The sequence below is a fragment of the Phoxinus phoxinus genome, assembly GCF_949152265.1.
Source record: "Phoxinus phoxinus genome assembly, chromosome: 6".
Lineage (NCBI taxonomy): Eukaryota > Metazoa > Chordata > Actinopteri > Cypriniformes > Leuciscidae > Phoxinus > Phoxinus phoxinus.
The window spans coordinates 32,096,518-32,114,109 of record NC_136881.1 but is presented as its reverse complement, the minus strand read 5'-3'; the positions used below and the strand labels follow the sequence as shown (position 1 = coordinate 32,114,109).

General features: G+C 38.8%; 1 protein-coding gene across 2 annotated transcripts; it reads left to right on the top strand.

Annotated features, from left to right (window-relative positions):
• Positions 1-6,572: 6,572 nt before the first annotated feature.
• smox (spermine oxidase) lies at positions 6,573-17,592 on the top strand. Of its 2 annotated transcripts, XM_079615712.1 has the most exons (7): positions 6,573-6,723; positions 11,211-11,445; positions 11,571-11,797; positions 12,692-12,865; positions 13,701-14,400; positions 15,922-16,082; positions 17,394-17,592. In XM_079615712.1, exons 2-7 carry the CDS (start codon positions 11,238-11,240, stop codon positions 17,544-17,546), a joined length of 1,623 nt encoding a protein of 540 aa, XP_079471838.1. In that variant the 5' UTR covers positions 6,573-6,723; positions 11,211-11,237; the 3' UTR covers positions 17,547-17,592. The 2 variants fall into 2 exon arrangements, with proteins under 2 accessions (XP_079471838.1, XP_079471839.1); XM_079615713.1 differs by lacking the exon at positions 12,692-12,865 and having other exon boundaries at positions 6,588-6,723.

Here is a 17,592-nt window from a genome sequence, read left to right as displayed (position 1 = left end):
ATCATTTTTGACTGAAAAGTTTTACTTTTTTGTGTGTCTTTAACGGAATGGTGTGAAACATGCTAAAGGTGTTGGCCCTTTGCCAAATTTATACAAAAATCATGGACATTATTTGAGGAGGTTAAATGGTCATAAAAAAATTGTCACACTTATTCTGTTCTCAGAACTCATGTTTGAGATATCAACCTCAAATTTGAAACACAGCTTGTTAATATTTATGGCTTTGATTTTCTCACATTTTTAGATTAAAACATGTTTTGGAAAATAATATTTTTCATTAAAAAATGTAAAGTATTTGTATTAATTTTAACTTAAACTTTCACTTTAAAAAAAAAAAAAAAAAACTTTTTTCACTTCAGCAATAATCTGCCAAGTGTCTTCTTTAAAAATAAAAGCTCCAAAGCAATCAAGATGTAGCCGACGAGTTTGAGTTTTTTTAGTTTGAGTCTATATGCTCAAAAAGTTATTAACATGCAATAAATGGATCATAACTATTCCATAAATATAATTTAGTAGCCTACCATAAATCCCCTAAAACACAAAATATTAAATAATAAAACATTATAGAACTAGAAGAATATATATTCAAATTGTAACGGCCTTCTTTTTATTAAGTAAATTTTTACATTAACTTACAAAACATTTTTACAGTGATAGATACGTAGGCATATTTAACATCGCAGAGACCACTCCAAAAATTATTGTTTGATTCCAACCACCAACGTTAAACCACCCACATTTTTTTCATCCTGTTTCTATTTACTTAAACACAGGGATTAAGATTACAGGGATTTCATCATATGTTCCAAACCACAATACAATTTAGGTGTGCACTGAAGACTGAATCATAGGTGTAGCACAAAAAAAAAAAAAATGCATTGAGCACAAAATGTGGTTTAACTGATTTGTTGTTTTATTGTTAAGTCTTCATGTAAACAGCTTAAAGTGGGAGGGTGCGCGGCCCCGGTGAGTTATAATACATTGGAAAACGAGATTTACTCGTAACGCATGGTAACGGAGCACTGTGTCACATATCCACAATGAAGTGAAACCCATCTCTGCAGCCAAGAGTGTTGCACAACCAGAGCTATGAGGGAAAGCATACAAAAGAGCTGGTGAGGAAGCAAGAGTGAGATAGCGAACGAGCGCAGGCAGTGATGTCTGTCTTGGCTTGCCTGCTTAGATTGGAACTCTTTCATTCTTGTTGCAGAGAACAGAGTCTTTATATGCAGCAAATTAAAATTCCTCTCACTTTAGGTACAGCATGTTACTGCTGGCTGTGTTTGCATCATTCAATGTAATGCTTTTTTTGACACACACGCACACAGAATATAGATTTTGTTTTACCTTTTCTATAATAAAATAAACAAAACTTTACTATAATATATATATTTCAACTTTGTGTAACCTAGTCTGGTTGTGATGATCTTGAATAAACGGAAATAAAACCAACAAATGAAGCACATTTAAAAGTTATCTGACTAACCATTTTACAATCAGCATATCTCTGAACATATTTTGCATGTATTATAAAATGTGCAAAAATAAAACAGTAATGTTGTGAAAAATTGTTACAAGGGGAAAAAGACATTCTGTTTAATGTATTAAACATGCATTATGTTTCTCCAGGCCTTCCTGCAGGTCTGGAGCCCGTAAAAGCTCGCTGTAGATTAGATCTTTGGGTATATGACCATCCTGTATGCGACTGACATGGCCAGCGCATACTTGGTATTCCCGCCTGGGCCAGGACATCCTTGTTTGGGACACGGTCTTGCCAGGTAATGCCCTGGAATCTCCTGAGGCAGCCCAGGTGGATTGAGTCGAGTCTGCATTCTTGCCGGGAGTACAGGGTCCTTGCTTCACTACCGTAGAGTAGAGTACTGAGCATGGAATCATCCCAAGCTCTCTTTGCTAGGCAGACCATAGCTGCTGCTGCCTTGCCAGTCCGAGTGTTTAGCACGGCATCCAGGGAGAGGTTGCTGGAGATGGTAGAGCCATGGTAGGTAAAGTTATCTACCACTTCGAGGGTGTAGTCAGGCCAAAATCTCTACAGGCATCCGAAAAGTGGTTGATGAGTTGTTGTAGAGCTTCCTCAGAGTGTGCAGTCAGGTCAGCGTCATCTGCGAAAAGCATCTCCCGTATCAGAACCTTCCGCACGAGGCGTGCGGTGTCGAACAGGTTTCCATCGGTTCGAGTGTGGAGGTATATGCCTTCTTCTGATTTGCTAAAGGCGTGGGTCAGCAGCAAGGAATAGAAGAGGCCGAAGAGCACTGGAGCGAGTACGCAGCCCTGCTTCACTCCACCTCTGATAGGGAATGGGTCCGAGGAAGAGCCATCTTACTGGACAATGCCTTGCATATCATCATGAAAAGAGATGATGGTCCTCAGGAGCTTGTAGGGGCATCCTATCCTTTGCAGTAGAGTGAAGACTAGAGACCTTTCCGGCTGAACACTGAACAAAATTATAAACACTTTCGTTTTTGAAAGGCCTATTTCGTCTCGGCTTATGGTAGATAAATGAACATTACATTCTTGGACAACAGCTCTGGTGGAGATTCCTGCAGTCAGCATGGCAATTGCACGCTCCCTCAAAACTTGCGACATCTGTGGCATTGTGGTGTGTGATAAAACTGCACATTTTAGAGTGGCCTTTTATTGTGGCCAGCCTAAGGCACACCTGTGCAATAATCATACTGTCTAATGAGCATCTTGATATGCCACATCTGTGAGGTGGATGGATTATCTCGGCAAAGGAGAAGTGCTCACTAACACAGATTTAGACAGATTTGTGAACAATATTTGAGAGAAATAGGCCATAGAACATAGAATTTTTTTTAGATCTTTGAGTTCATACTGTGTGTGTGTGTGTGTGTATAGTATATATAGTAATATATATATATATATATATATAATTTTTTAAGGCAAATCTGAATTTTCATCATCATTACTCTTTTTTCAATTTTCAAGATTCTCTTATAGAAAGTTGTTCAAAAGAACAACATTTATTTTAAATATATTTTTTTGTAACAATGTAAAGGTATTTACCGTCACTTGTACCGTATTTACTTGGTGAAATCATGCTCACCTTCTGGCTCGTGTTTTAACTGCAAGTGTGGATAACCTAAAAGTCTGCAGGAGATTTTTTTTTTACACAGAATAGTCAACAGAATGTCTAAAGGGTTTTGTCAGGCTTCTCAGGCTGATCCTGGATCAAATGGCTTTGGTGAAACCCTTTGCAGGGAATTGCAGTTGAGTGTGGCTTCAATTTTTAGACAACAGCATAGTTTCAGTGTTTGCTTAAAAAGTAACATTCTTAAAATGTAGTCCACAAGTTAAACAGATCACTTTTATTACATTTTTAAAAAAACAATTATATAATTTTTAATTATATTTTCATGCTCAAAGAGCAACATTACACACTAAAGAAAGTAGAAAATGTAAAAAAAAGAAGCACAATAGGTCCTCTTTAACAAGTATAACAACACAGCCCACTAGGTAACCCCGTCCAACATCCACATTGAAGCTGCCTGATGAGAAAACTTCCACCCAGTTCCTGTACTTGCTGTCTCCTCCCATTCATGAAAAGACACTTTCTTCCTTCTCTTTTGTATCATTGAGGCACACGGCCAATGCCAATTGGACTGCTAGAGAAAACGGAGGCTAGGCGGGTAGAATTCACAATGTGCAGGCTATGCACCCCACTGATGTCGCCAACAGAAGAGCCATTCTAGTTGGCCGGTTCACTGGTGAAGGCCTTTTACCACATTCCACTTTGTTCCACTTATTCACGAAGCTCGTGTCCATTCACGTGTTGGCCTCATAATGGCAGCCTTTCTATGTGGCCAAGCTTGCTTTGAAATCATCAAGATAACAGATAAAGTGCAGTCCATGTGTTACTGAAGCAGCCGAGTGTTTTACATGTGTCGTTTCAAAGCGAGACTCAAAATGGGTGATTTCTCAATCAGATTAGAAAGACCTAGTGTGTGTATGGGTAATCATACCCGCACTGATGCATGTTTGTGTGTAATTAATATCGGTCAGTGGATTATTTATATCCAACTACAGCATTTTCCATCCAATCAATGACTAATTTGGAGTATTTACAAAACAGCACAAGGTGTCAGAGATGCTTAATCACTGTATTTTTTCTCAAAACAAACAGAAAATGTTAATGAGGTTTATGCAGTGTTTTCAAAACAGAGGAATTTGACCAGCGTTTAAATTGGAAGATTACACTGTCAACAACCACCTATGCTCCGCCCGGCACTTCCCACTGTTTTTTTCCACCCTGAATAAATACTGTATACAGAATGGTAACATTTTAGACTAGGGAACACGTTCACTATTAAGCTACTTAATAACACACATATTACCAGCATATTGGCTGTTTATTAGTACTTATAAAGGACATATTAATGCCTTATTCATGACCATATTCTACATCCCTTAATACCTACCCAGTACCTACATTTAACTATACTATCAATAAGCATTAATACGGAGTTTATTGAGGGATAACTCCTATATATGTGTTCCCTAATCTAAAGTGTTAACAACAGAATTTTATTTGGATGTAAACTTTCAAAGTCAAATAAATATTTGAATAACAAAGTATATCTCTATATAATAAAACAGTCAGAAAACAGGCCGGCATTGGACTATGGGATTTTTCTAATTCTCAAATGGAATGCTTCTAATCCTCTGTGTTTTCATTTTAATGAGTTGTGCTTTGGCACCCATTCATGAATGAGATTTAGTTTATTCTCCTGAGACTATCTCAGGAACATACTGACCAATGCTAATCCTCTTGTGATTTTGTTTAAAAACCAAAGCCTGCAGAAAGCAGGCCTTTAAATTACACGGCACTGGAATATGCAACGCATTCTCATCCTAGGCATCAAATCAAGTTTTCTAGTATAAGTATCCTTCAATTTTAGATAGTAATCAAATAATTCTACCTTGAATTGGTTGATGGACATTGTAACGGTTTAACGGTTTAAAAATGTGAGATTTCCAGCACCTTTCTTCTGTACAAAACAAGCATAATACTTTTTTTTTTTTTTCGTATGTGCATGCTGAACTACGTCAAGGATCATTAAAAAAAGGAAAGGTGCATAAATTAATATGAAAATTGAGGAAAAACCTGATGTACAAAGAACAGACTACAGCACTTTGTGTGTAAAATGATTAGATAAATGCATAAACCAAAGCACCCAGAACTAAACCACTATCAGGTTTTATTTGCATTTTTATCATTTGCATTATCATAGGCCTATCAGAAAATGAATTAGAGACATGACAAAGTGAGTAACCAACTTTTATCACAACAAGGACACAGTGTTCTATTGAACCTAAAAGAGATGAGAGCTAGAGAAATGAGCAAAGTCTGATGGGGTTAATCCCTTTAAAGAGACAAATATGTATTCAAATATGTTTGGCACTTGATTAAAATAGTCTCAAAGGTTGCATTTAGCCTTTGTATGTGTACAGTCTTCTGTGGATTCCATCAGGGGTGTGCTCAGAAATAGTCTTTAAGCAAATTAATGATCAGAAAGAACCCCATGCACCTTGAGAGACATGAACAGAAAAATACAGGCCTTTAAAAGTATAATACAATCAGCTATAGCTTTTAGTGAATTTTCTTTTCCTTGCACATTGTTATAAGAACTATTTATATAATGTTATGCCAAAAAAGAGTGGTTGACAAATATATATTATATTAAATATAAAACAAATTAAATATTTTCCTTGCACCTTCAAATACACCTGTACATGTGTACTACCTATTCATAGGCTTTTAAAAGAAAGAAGAAAAAAATTAAATTATGATTTTTTTTTTGTCATTAATAAATATCTAATACTCATTGTTAAATATCTGATTGTTAAATATTTGTATATAGATTACTATAGCCTCAAATATCCAAATTCAGAAACTAAAATTATGTTCATCATAAAAGTACACTGTAAGAAAAAGTTGCTGCCTTACATTTTTAAGTAGCCTATCAACTTGGAAGTTGTCATTTCAACTTAAATTAGGCTACAGTAAACTGACTTAAAAATGTGTTGATTCTTGTATAACTTATACAAAAGTGGAAAATTGCGTCACTTATTTTGACAAAGCAATGTAAAAACATATGTTGTCATAACTTATTGATTCTCTTCATTGATTCTGAACTCATTGGAATAGGCTACACTTTTTACATTGTAGCCTAGTAATGTATTTGAATTAATTGCATTTTAATAACTTCAGAAACATTTACTCATGTAGACATGAACTCTGTATATCACAGGTAGCCAATGACTTAAAAGTAGGCTAATTGTTAGTTGTCTAGAACACGTCATTTGAAATTTTGATTGATTCATCCAGAATCAGTCAATTTATGTTTGTTTGCTTTTAGATAGGCGTCTGGTGTAATCTAACAAGACTGAACAAAACCAGCTGTATACTCGCCCATCACCACTACAGAAAGGATGGGCTTTGTGTAGTTCAAACGCCCCTGTCTGTTGCAAACAGTGAGTCACGCCAAGACTCGGTTGAGCGCCGGTGTTGATTTCGTGGCGGTACGTCACATATCCTCATATTTATTCAGCGAGGAGGCAGCGGCATCGGCTAAACTGGCTGCTTCTGGTTTCAAGACATAAATACAAAGCGAGACGCTGCGAATAGGCTATACAAAGAACAGAGGATCGCTCTCCGCTTTACGCTGAAGACTATAAAGTCAGGTAAAGACCATTCTAAATATGATGACGTGCGTGTGTTTTAGCGCTACAGTGTTGCGTGTTTTAATGATGTGGTTTGTTAACGGAGACACGGTGAATAAAAAAAAACTGTAAACGGACTCGCTGGACTGATCAGTGTTTTCACATCGGACGGAACGTGTTTCTCTCAGTTTGTATCTTTCGCTTTTTTTCACCGTTATTTTTTTTCCTGAAAGCGCAGTCCATTGTCTGTCAGTTCAGTTTTCATTCAGCTGCTTATTATAATGCGCGGTTATATTGGGACGTAAATAATAGCAAATGCTCAGTCAGCTGAATACGGTACACTAAAGGTTGATTTCATGAAAAGAGTATTTGGTAAATGTCATAGGTTGACGTTTATTTTCGTATCACTGGAGGCCACTCGCCCGTTACTGTATGTAGTTACGTGGCAGCGCTGATTCTTCTGGACGCACTTTGTGCTGCTACTTTATCAGCAGCCAAACTTCACTTATCACAACTCAAATGGCCCAGTGCCTCGGGGTTTTATGAACGCACTTCTTGTTTTAACGTAGGGTAGCCTACATATATAATTTATTTTTATTTTTATGAGCATAATCATAATTGGTAACCTGTAAGCTAAGACATTTTATCCCATCAGGATAGAGAATCCCCTGCCGGCTTCAGTTCCTGCATTTTGAATGCAAGTGTTTCTAACAATTCCAATCAATAAGCCATGTTGATGATGTGGAGTGGGATAAGGGGGAAACTGCTGACATACTTTGTCTTTCAATGTGTGAATGGAGAGGCAGGTAGCCTATTATATAGGATGCAGGTGTTGATTTCTAGGTCATGATTGTGTGCGTCCCCAAAGCCCACCCTTAATCTGTGGCAATTGAGGAGCCAGGACATGTGGTGTGGTGTGGTAGGTTATTATAATTCTACAAGGATCACATTCAAATCCACAATGGCTGGAGGTGAAAAGAGTTCTGAAAAAAAAGTCCCATCTAAGTACTATTGCTTCAGGCTGTAGTTCAACAAAACAGCAAAATAAAGTTTGAGCAACAGTGGTGTAAGAAATTAATGCTATTTATGGTTGCTCAAAAGGAAGAATTTCAAGATATATCAGTTACTTCTTTTTTTTATATTAGGCAATGCCTCTGATTTAGTTTGATTTCTAAACACATGAAAAAGGTCAAAATCACCAGGCGGAGAAGCATCACCAAACTTGTTCAGAAATGGCAAACATATTAAATCAGAATTTTTGTTTAAGAGTCTCAAGACTTTTGAGAATATATTTAAACATCCAAAAGCCCCAGTACCCTGTCCATGGGAAAGGGGTTACAGTGTCCTTAACATCAAAACTTCTAGTTGATGCTAACAAAGAACATAAGTGTTTGTTGAAAAAAAAGTTTGAGTAGCACTAGGCTAAATGGGTCATCTAATGTAGGATTAGAACAATGGAAACCATGCCTAACATTATCTCATTTTCTGTTATGGCCTCATCCTGACTTCACAAGATGTGGCCTTTTTCCTTTGCCTTGAAAAAACAGATGTACCTCAAGGCAAGGACTTTCTCATGCATACAGTGTTTCGTACACAAACCTTCTCAACCATGACCATTGCATTAAAAAAAAGGTGAATGTCTGTAGTTATGTTTTATTTGGTACAGCTGTTTCTAATGCCTTCAGCAACTTCTGATTGTGCTCCATGATCTAGAAAGCCCTAGTTTTATTAACTATGCGTGTCTGTTAAACATTGCACATACATTTCTGGTTAACCTTAAACGGCATAAGATTGGAACGGGTGTGGTTAGGACCTGCAGCTGCACTGAGGTTATCCATAACTTTCCATTTCAGGACCCCATCAAAGAACCTCTCCACCTCCCTGCAGAGTGTCCTTTCCATGGGAGTTTTTGGTTATGGGTCATTGATAAATGCCTCACTGCTTCTCTCAGTTCAACAGCAAATGTCTCCTTGACCTACATGATGACATCACACTCTCACATTCGCTAAAGGGACCCATTCTAGATAAGCATTAATCCACGAATCAGGCACTTCCCATTATATCACTGCTGCCACTAACCAACTTTACAGGAGCTGCTTTAGAAGCATGAGTTTGCTGAAGTCATAAGTGAAATTACAAAATGAATGTAAGGTCACCTTCTTAAATATTTGAATCTGAAAAAAATGGCCTTCAATCTGTAATTTTGGATATATAACCGCAAAGCTTCCCTATAGTCTAGTTGTTTTTCTAGCTGTAGGCCACACACTGAGGAATTTCCAGCTTGCTTCACTGTATGTCTGTGTCTGAAGCTCAGAGTAACAAAATTGTGTGTGTGTTCAGCTAAATCCTTATTACACACATATTACTTAACATGTTTGATCCAGGATAAGGTTTCATGTTTTGCTATTTTCCCGTGACACTGGTTGCTTTTGCAGGTGGAATAGATTGTAATCATTGTAAAATTCTGTACCATTTGTTGTTCAGAACATTTATTTAAACTATCTTAAGTTTTGTTTTTGTTCAGCCATATTTAAAGGCTGATGATATTCAAGGTCTTAAAGGGATAGTTCACCCAAAAATGAAAGTTCTGTCATTAATTACTCATCCTCATGTCGTTCCAAACCCGTAAGACTACCGTTAATCTTTGGAACACAAAGATGTTTTTCATGTTTTTAATGAAATCTGAGAGATTTCTGTCCCTCCATTGTCAGTCCACACAACTTTCACTTTGACACTTCAAAAAGTTCATAAAGAGATCACACGAACATTCATCAACGCACACATCAGTAATGGTAAATGGAACCTCAAGTAGGCTAGCTTGACTTACGAGAACCAATGAGGTTCATTCCTGTGTTACGCAGCACGTTTGAGCTTCTGCAAGAACCAATGAGGTTCATTCTCGTGTTACGCAGCACGTTTGAGCTTCAGCAAGAACCAATGAGGTTCATTCTCGGGTGTTACGCAGCACGTTTGAGCTTCAGCAAGAACCAATGAGGTTCATTCTCGGGTGTTACGCAGCAAGCAGGTACGGTTGAGCTTGTTTAAAATGTTTGCTGATCAATGTTTATAATAAAAGCCTAAATTCAATCTGTTCATAATATAAAGTCATCGTGTCTTTTCAGAACATTTTGCATATCAACAACTGCTTAATTCATATGGATTAGTTTTACGATCTCTTTATGAACTTTTTGAAGCACCAAAGTTGGTAGTTGCACAGTTGTCAAAAGAGGGACAGAAATCACTTAGATTTTATTAAAACATATCTTTATTTGTGTTCTGAAGATGAAGAAAAGTCTTATGGGTTTGGAACAACATGAGGGTGATTAAATGGTGACAGAATTTTCATTTTTGGGTGAAGTATCCCTTTAAAATGTGTGGCTAAATTCAGTTGAGGTCACATTCTGAGAATTCTCAAGAATTCGCACACAATGCCGCCATCACACTAGTACCCTTTCAGTGTTTATAATAAGTGTTCTGATTGTCATTGTGCTTCAAGGAAGCTGCAGGCAGCCCTTACTGTCCTTTCCGCAGTCTGATAATAAACGGTGTTGATGAGTTTGCCCTGTGCAAACTCCCAACAGGAGGTTATTGTAGTGTGTACTGAGAGCATAGTAGCCACAACCTCATTCATTCAAATCAAATTTATTCACAGTTGTCAATCTCTTCCTCATTGCATATGAGCGGCTATGCCTACTGGGTATAATAACAATGTTGACAGATAAGGAGTGTGTTTGGTTGTGTGTGATCATGTATAAAGAAGGGCATCAGTGTGATAAATCAGTTCACTCTAATGTGAGGAAAGATTACAGTAAAAAAGTTCCATTTGGTCCACTATAATAACATCCTGTTTCCATTATTCCATTATCACTCTTTCCACATTCAGGTCCTTAAAACAATAAACTTCTCTTATGAGGTCTGTCCAACATCAGGTGTATCTTTTTCTTTTGGCTGTCACACGTAATCTACGCCAGCGCTTCACGTTTATGTGAAGACCTTGCCTGAAAAGCCTGAACGGAAATGTGAAGAGCCCATTCATTTCCTATCAGAGTGTAATTATTTTCACACCCACATACAGACCTTTTCCATTCAGTTGTGCAAATGGACTCCGTGCAATGAAATTTTACATTCTCTAGTATGTTGTTGCGACTCTGTTGCCCTGCCCGTCACTGTGTCCTCAGATGGATGAAGACAAAATGAGAATCAAATTTACACTTCACCGGCATTTTTGCTTTGTCTTCATTCTTATTCAGCACTGCATTAGTTATATAATCACTCTCAACTCATACACACAAGGCTAGAGATAAGACACCTTATTTTTGTGAATAGTGTTATTTAAGGTTGTGCTTTGAAAAGACAGTGTTGCAGTCAGTCCTTTGAACCACATGCTCGAAGATGTAAAGTTCTGTATCTTTGATGCGTTCTTTTCCTGTGAATAATCTCTATTATTAGTCTTGCTGGAGGGCTTGGTGTTTGCTCTAATGGTTTCTCCTCATCTTACCCTTCCCCAGATTCCCTAGAAGAAGAGCTTGGACGGCATGCAAAGTTGTGAAATATCTTCAGACAGCACTGATGATCCTCTTAGTAGAGCCCTACACAGACATCGACAACCTCGAATAGTAGTGATTGGCGCGGGCTTGGCCGGCCTAGCCGCCACCAAAACCCTCTTGGAGAACGGCTTCACCAATGTCACGGTGCTAGAAGCCTCAGACCGTATCGGAGGCAGAGTGCAAAGCATTCAGCACGGTGAGAACAACTGTCTTGTCACATGACAGCATCCTTTTTATTCCTTCTTAGTCCAAATTCATCGTCAACTTTTTCAGATCAGAAAATGCTTATTTTTAAGGTGTCCTATCTCCCTCTCTCAACAGGTAAAACCACTTTGGAACTTGGAGCAACCTGGATACATGGGGCAAATGGGAACCCCATCTACCACCTGGCTGAGGAAAATGGGCTGCTGGAGCACACCACAGAGGAGGAGAGGAGTGTGGGCCGCATCAGCCTGTACGCCAAGAATGGTGTGGCCCACTACCAGACCAACAGCGGCAAGCGGATCCCGAAGGATCTGGTGGAGGAGTTCAGTGACCTGTACAATGAGGTGATGGAAGAGAGCGGAGTGCTTGGTTTTGTGCAAGCAAAGCTTGAACGTTTTGGTGTAGCCTCTTTTGGATAAGGCTTGAATAAATAAACACATTATGGCAGAGTTTCGCCTTGTGATCCAATCACAAGTAGTCTGCCAAGATGCATTTCTGTTTCCATCTCTATTAAGCAGCTAGAGAGCATGCAGTGCTTTACTGCAGTCTCGGACCCCTTCAAAATGGATAGCATTTCCACTACACATGTGGTCACATGCGTTTTTGATAGGGGTTGGGGGGGAAATCCGGGCCAGTAGAAAAAATCCTTTGCGATGAGCACTGCATGTGTTCTGTGGTTGTTACCTCATCCTGAGCTGCTGTTCTCACAGTGAGCCTTTATCCTTCTTTATCTCTCTGAGTGGTTTGCAAGATCCCTGTCTTTTGTTTGGGACTAATATTTATTTAATATTTATTTTATTTAGCATCTAGTATCACACACTGTTTCATGAATGCAGCAAATATTTTGGCTAGTAAATGAAAGAGACACTTAAAGGGATAATTCACCCAAAAATGAAAGACCCCCTTTTAGACACCCTCATGTCATTCCAAACATAGATATTTTGATAAATCTTATTTTTTTCCCCATACAATAGACGTCAACGGTCACCAAAACTGTTTGACCATTGACATTCTTTAAAAAGTTAGTTTCGTAAAAACAAAAGGATGAGTAAATGATGACAGAATTAAACATTTTGGTTGAACTATCCCTTTAAAGCAATGCAATAGTTTGACCATAGTGTATTCCATCCAGAGTAACTAATGCACTTAAACCCTTGTTTGTAGTAAGGATAGCTCCATGATCTGATGACACTAGGATCTCACTCTCTTAATCTTGTCGAACAACCTCCTTTGAGCAGGTGTACGAGCTGACTCAGGAGTTCTTCCAGAACGGAAAGCCCGTGGGAGCCGAGAGTCAAAACAGTGTGGGGATCTTCACACGAGATGTGTTGCGCAAGAAGATCATGCTTGATCCTTATGACTCAGAAAGCACCAAGAAACTTAAGTTATCTATGCTACAACAGTACCTCAAGGTGGGCGGGGCATTAATGTCTTAGAGAGATTTTTCATAAGCAAATCATGTTTTGATTACTCATAGCATAGTTAAAAATCAAGAGATTCCTCTCTGAACCTGATTTTGAAATTAGAGGTGTGGCATCACATTTGCAATCTACGTAACAAGCCACAACAGGAAATAGCTGAAATCATGTCATAAGCAGATTTATTGCAAATCTATGACAACATCAACTTAGTAAAACAACAGTGATGATGTCAATCTTACTGCCATGCACACTTCCCACTCTGTTGCAACAGTGAGTTTCTCTTGTGAAATGCAAAACTGTAGACTTCTGCCCACAGAGGTGTGGATTGGATTCCAACAATACTACTGTTTTTAATTGTTTCCCACACTTTGACCTAGACTCACAATGGGCTTGCATTCACAATTCATGGAATATTTAAACTTCTTTGTAAAAGTCTCACACTACTGTTTGGTCAGGCTATTCACAGAGATTCTGATAGTACTGAAAGCTTTGGATTATTGAGATAAAAGTAGGACAGATATTGAATGTCATCCTGTAATACTAGAGGTTATGGGAAGAAAGGGCAGAACTAGAAAAAGCACTCAGCTGGCTATATACGCTATGTCTGCTTGTGTTTGTTTACAGCAATATCATTTGAAACAGTAACCTTAGAGTAAATGGTGTTTAGCAAGCATTGACTGTGCAGCATGAAAACAGTAAACAGAGCTATGCAAGGCTATACATAAAGCGAATGGTCACATAATCTGACTCAGTATATTAACAGCAAGATGCTGATGAGACAAGTTTATGCACAATTTATTTCTTAATATCTTCTTTTGTGCCTCAGGTGGAAAGCTGCGAAAGCAGTTCCCCCAGCATGGATGAAGTGTCTCTAAGCGAGTTTGGTGAGTGGACCGAGATTCCCGGTGCTCACCATGTCATTCCTGTTGGCTTCATTAAAGTCGTTGAGATCCTGGCTCAGGACATCCCAAGTCGTGTCCTCCGCCTCAGCAAGCCTGTCCGCCGCATCCATTGGAACTGCAGCTCCCAGGATGCAGAGGAAATTTCCGACCAGGCTGACCATAACCAGGACCAACGGCCCAGCCCTTCTCCAGTCTGTCTGGAGTGCGAAGACGCAGAGTGTCTGCTGGCAGACCATGTGATCGTAACGGCCTCTCTTGGGTTCCTGAAGAAAGCTCACGAGACTCTCTTCTCCCCAGGCCTGCCACAAGACAAGGCTCAGGCCGTCCAGAAACTGGGCATTAGTACCACTGACAAGATCTTTCTGGAGTTTGCAGAGCCCTTCTGGAGCCCCGAGTGCAACAGCATTCAGTTTGTTTGGGAGGACGAGGCACAACTGGAGAGCCAGGCATACCCAGAAGAGCTGTGGTATCGAAAGATCTGCAGTTTTGATGTGCTCTATCCGCCTGAGCGCTATGGCCACATGTTGAGTGGCTGGATCTGCGGTGAAGAGGCCCTGCGCATGGAAAGGTGTGACGACGAGACTGTGGCGGAGATATGCACTGAACTACTACGTCAGTTCACAGGTCAGCAAATGTGCAAGTGTAACACTGTAAGTCTTTAACTGTAGTTATACACATTTCCACAATACCATGCAAGAATCTTAGTATTTGGGTGAAGTCTTGTTTAAACTGATCTCTAATCAAGGTGTAACAAAGCAAGAAAATTACACCTCTCTTAATCTCTCATTGATTTGCAGACTCCCTCTTTTCCCCAACACTAAGACTTATTTTTGACAGTTCTTTTGCAGTTTGTCTTCAACAGAAAGACCAATGCTGATGTGTTGTTTGCTAAATTAATTTAGCTCTTCAATACCTTTACCTCATTCTTATAATCCCCCATTTTGTTATTATGTCTCTCTGATAGATCTGCACATACATAATAATCAAGGTAGATCATTTCCAGGTGACAGGAGAATCATGTAGTGGTTCAGCAATTTAATAATCAAATGTGCCATCCAAACAAAGAGTGTTTAACACTTAGTTAAGTGTTTTGCACATTCATCTGGCTATAGTAACTCTTTCCCCGCCATTGACAGAATTTTCCGTCATTTATGAGACAACGCTTTTCTGTGTTTTACACTGTTATGCAGTAGGGGGTGCTGTGACACATCTTCTGAAAGAGTATTGAACCTCTGGATCAAAACACAGGAGAAAAAGAAGCAGAAACAAGCAATAGCATATGTAAGCAGATGCATATGTAAAATAACTGACTAATGTTACAGAATGAAATGTCGACCCAGGACGAGCTAGCTATAGGACTGTGCATTAGGGGTGTTGATGAACTCGAAAAGAATGCATGAAGCTAAAATAAAACTTTTAAATATTTTTAATATATTTAAAATAAACCTTCAACAAAATATTCTGGGGGCCATTATTTTTTTTGTGAAAATGATCAAAAATGCTGGCGCTGGTTGGCAACTTAAAAAAAAAAACTGGCGGGGAAAGAGTTAATGCTGTCTTCTTGTCACTCTTATAAGTTATATTTCTCTGTGACAAGAAAGCACATGTACTTGTTAAATCATGACATAAAAATTACCTCTGTTAAAGGTCAAGGTAAGGTATAGGCAAGGGTTCCAAATTTTTCCAGGGTTGTGTGAAAGATTGTACTGTAAACAACTCTAGTTTCTCTTCCATTGTAACCCTTTCATGACAGAACACTTAGTCAGACATGAGGGTCAATGCACACATTCTCTGTAGATGATGTCAACAGGCTGGCATGCCAGTTAACTAGGTCAGTCTTTTTTTATCCAGATCCACAGCAGGTTTCCCTCCCATCTGCCCCAATCCTATATAATTAGTGTGCTGAAATTGGATTTGGTCACACCTTACCACTAATATTTAAAAGGTCCCCTAATTTCTGTCATTATATATGACCTAAGACTAACTTCCCTTACATGTCCATTAAATCCACACCACCAAAACAAACACACATCAGCATAAAAGAACAACATTTTAAAAAGACTGATCCATTTTCACATCAATGAGCACAAATTTACATTTTAAATTAATTAGTCAATTTATTTTCATATGTTTGACTTCCTTCAGGAAACCAGAATATTCCTAAGCCAAGGCGGATCCTGCGCTCCTCGTGGGGCAGTAACCCCTATATCCGGGGTTCTTACTCATTCACTCAAGTTGGCTCCAGCGGCAGAGATGTGGAGAGGCTAGCTGAGCCCCTGCCTTATATTAAGAACACTAAGGCTCCGGTGAGTTGAAATTTCCACTGAGTTGTGTAGACTATTAAAGGTGCAGTAAGCGATTTCTGAGAATCATTGTTGAACACTGTTGATATTTGAATTCAACCCAAAACACAAGCCTCCCTTCATTGCTCCGCCCTCAAAATGCACAAACACTCAATGCAAGAGTGAATGTCTCTTTATCATAGCTGAAGCAAAGAAAAATAAATGCTTCGCAGAAAATAAAGCGAAGATCACGAACGAACGACAAGGAAGAATAAAAAATGAACATACATTACACGAGTAAATACAAGCAAGAGTTCATTGTTAGTTGCCAGCAGCACACTCTCAAAAAAAAAACAATGTTACTCACATATGGAGCAGAAACAACGCAACTTCTGAGTCCGTTTTCAGGCCTTCCCACTTCGGTCACTCCAGCGCTGGAAAACGTTTCTAAGATTAACGCGGGTCCTTAAGCTCTTGCCTGATCATAAACCTTATTTTTATTCCTTTTTATTCCATATTCCTCTGACCCTTTTCTCTTTTGTAAAGTTTCTCAGCCATCTCTCTTTCAACAGTCTTTCTTCAAATCTCCCTCTTGCTCACTCGCTCTTGTCCCCCATCATGAGTGTGTTGTGGTGCTCGGTCTGATCTATCTTCAACATTGTTTTTCAGAAATTGCTTACTGCACATTTAAAGCAAATTTTGCAATAGCCACTTAATACAGTTTAGAGAACAGAATATATCCAGTACCTTTTTAGAACAAGAGTATGTATGAGTATGACTTTATAAGTGCAAATTTTTTTTTCTTCTATTAACTTGAATTAAACTACCTGCCAATTAAACCAAAGACAGCAGGTGACCTTCCAAGGAATAAGACTCGTTTCTTATTATTTTACTCAAAGCCATTTGAATCTCGTTTATAACCACTTACAGTACATGGCCTCTGCACCACTTGCCATTGTTCAACTAACTGCTCTAAATTCAGGCTGCCGAAGTTGTTTGCGTGGTGGTTTTTTAAATGTGTCTGTGCTGTTGGAGTGCTGAGACTGAAATTTGAGTCAGATGATAAGGTTGGGTTGTACAAGGCCAAGAGCCAAACAAACACACACATATACGCACACAAACATGCTCAGGCCAATTAAATATCTGAAAGGAACAGTCTGACCCCACAGAGTACACAGCACAAAAGAACAAGAGGCTGGAGACCTCACTTTTCTATAACGGAAAGATTAAGACTTGTGCTAAAAATAGCTAGTTTATTGGGCCTTACAGGGCAGTAATGTTGTATGTTTTGTCAAGCTAACTTTTTGTTGTTCTTTTCTTTACTTCTATCCAAAGCCTCTACAGGTTTTGTTTGCTGGGGAAGCCACCCATAGAAAATACTATTCCACTACCCATGGTGCTTTGTTGTCAGGACAGAGGGAGGCCAACCGCTTGATCGAGCTGTACCAGTACTCCTTCGATGCAGAAACCACAAAGCCTAACATTTAAAATAAACAAATCGCAACAAAAACAAGAACCACTTACTAGTGACAAA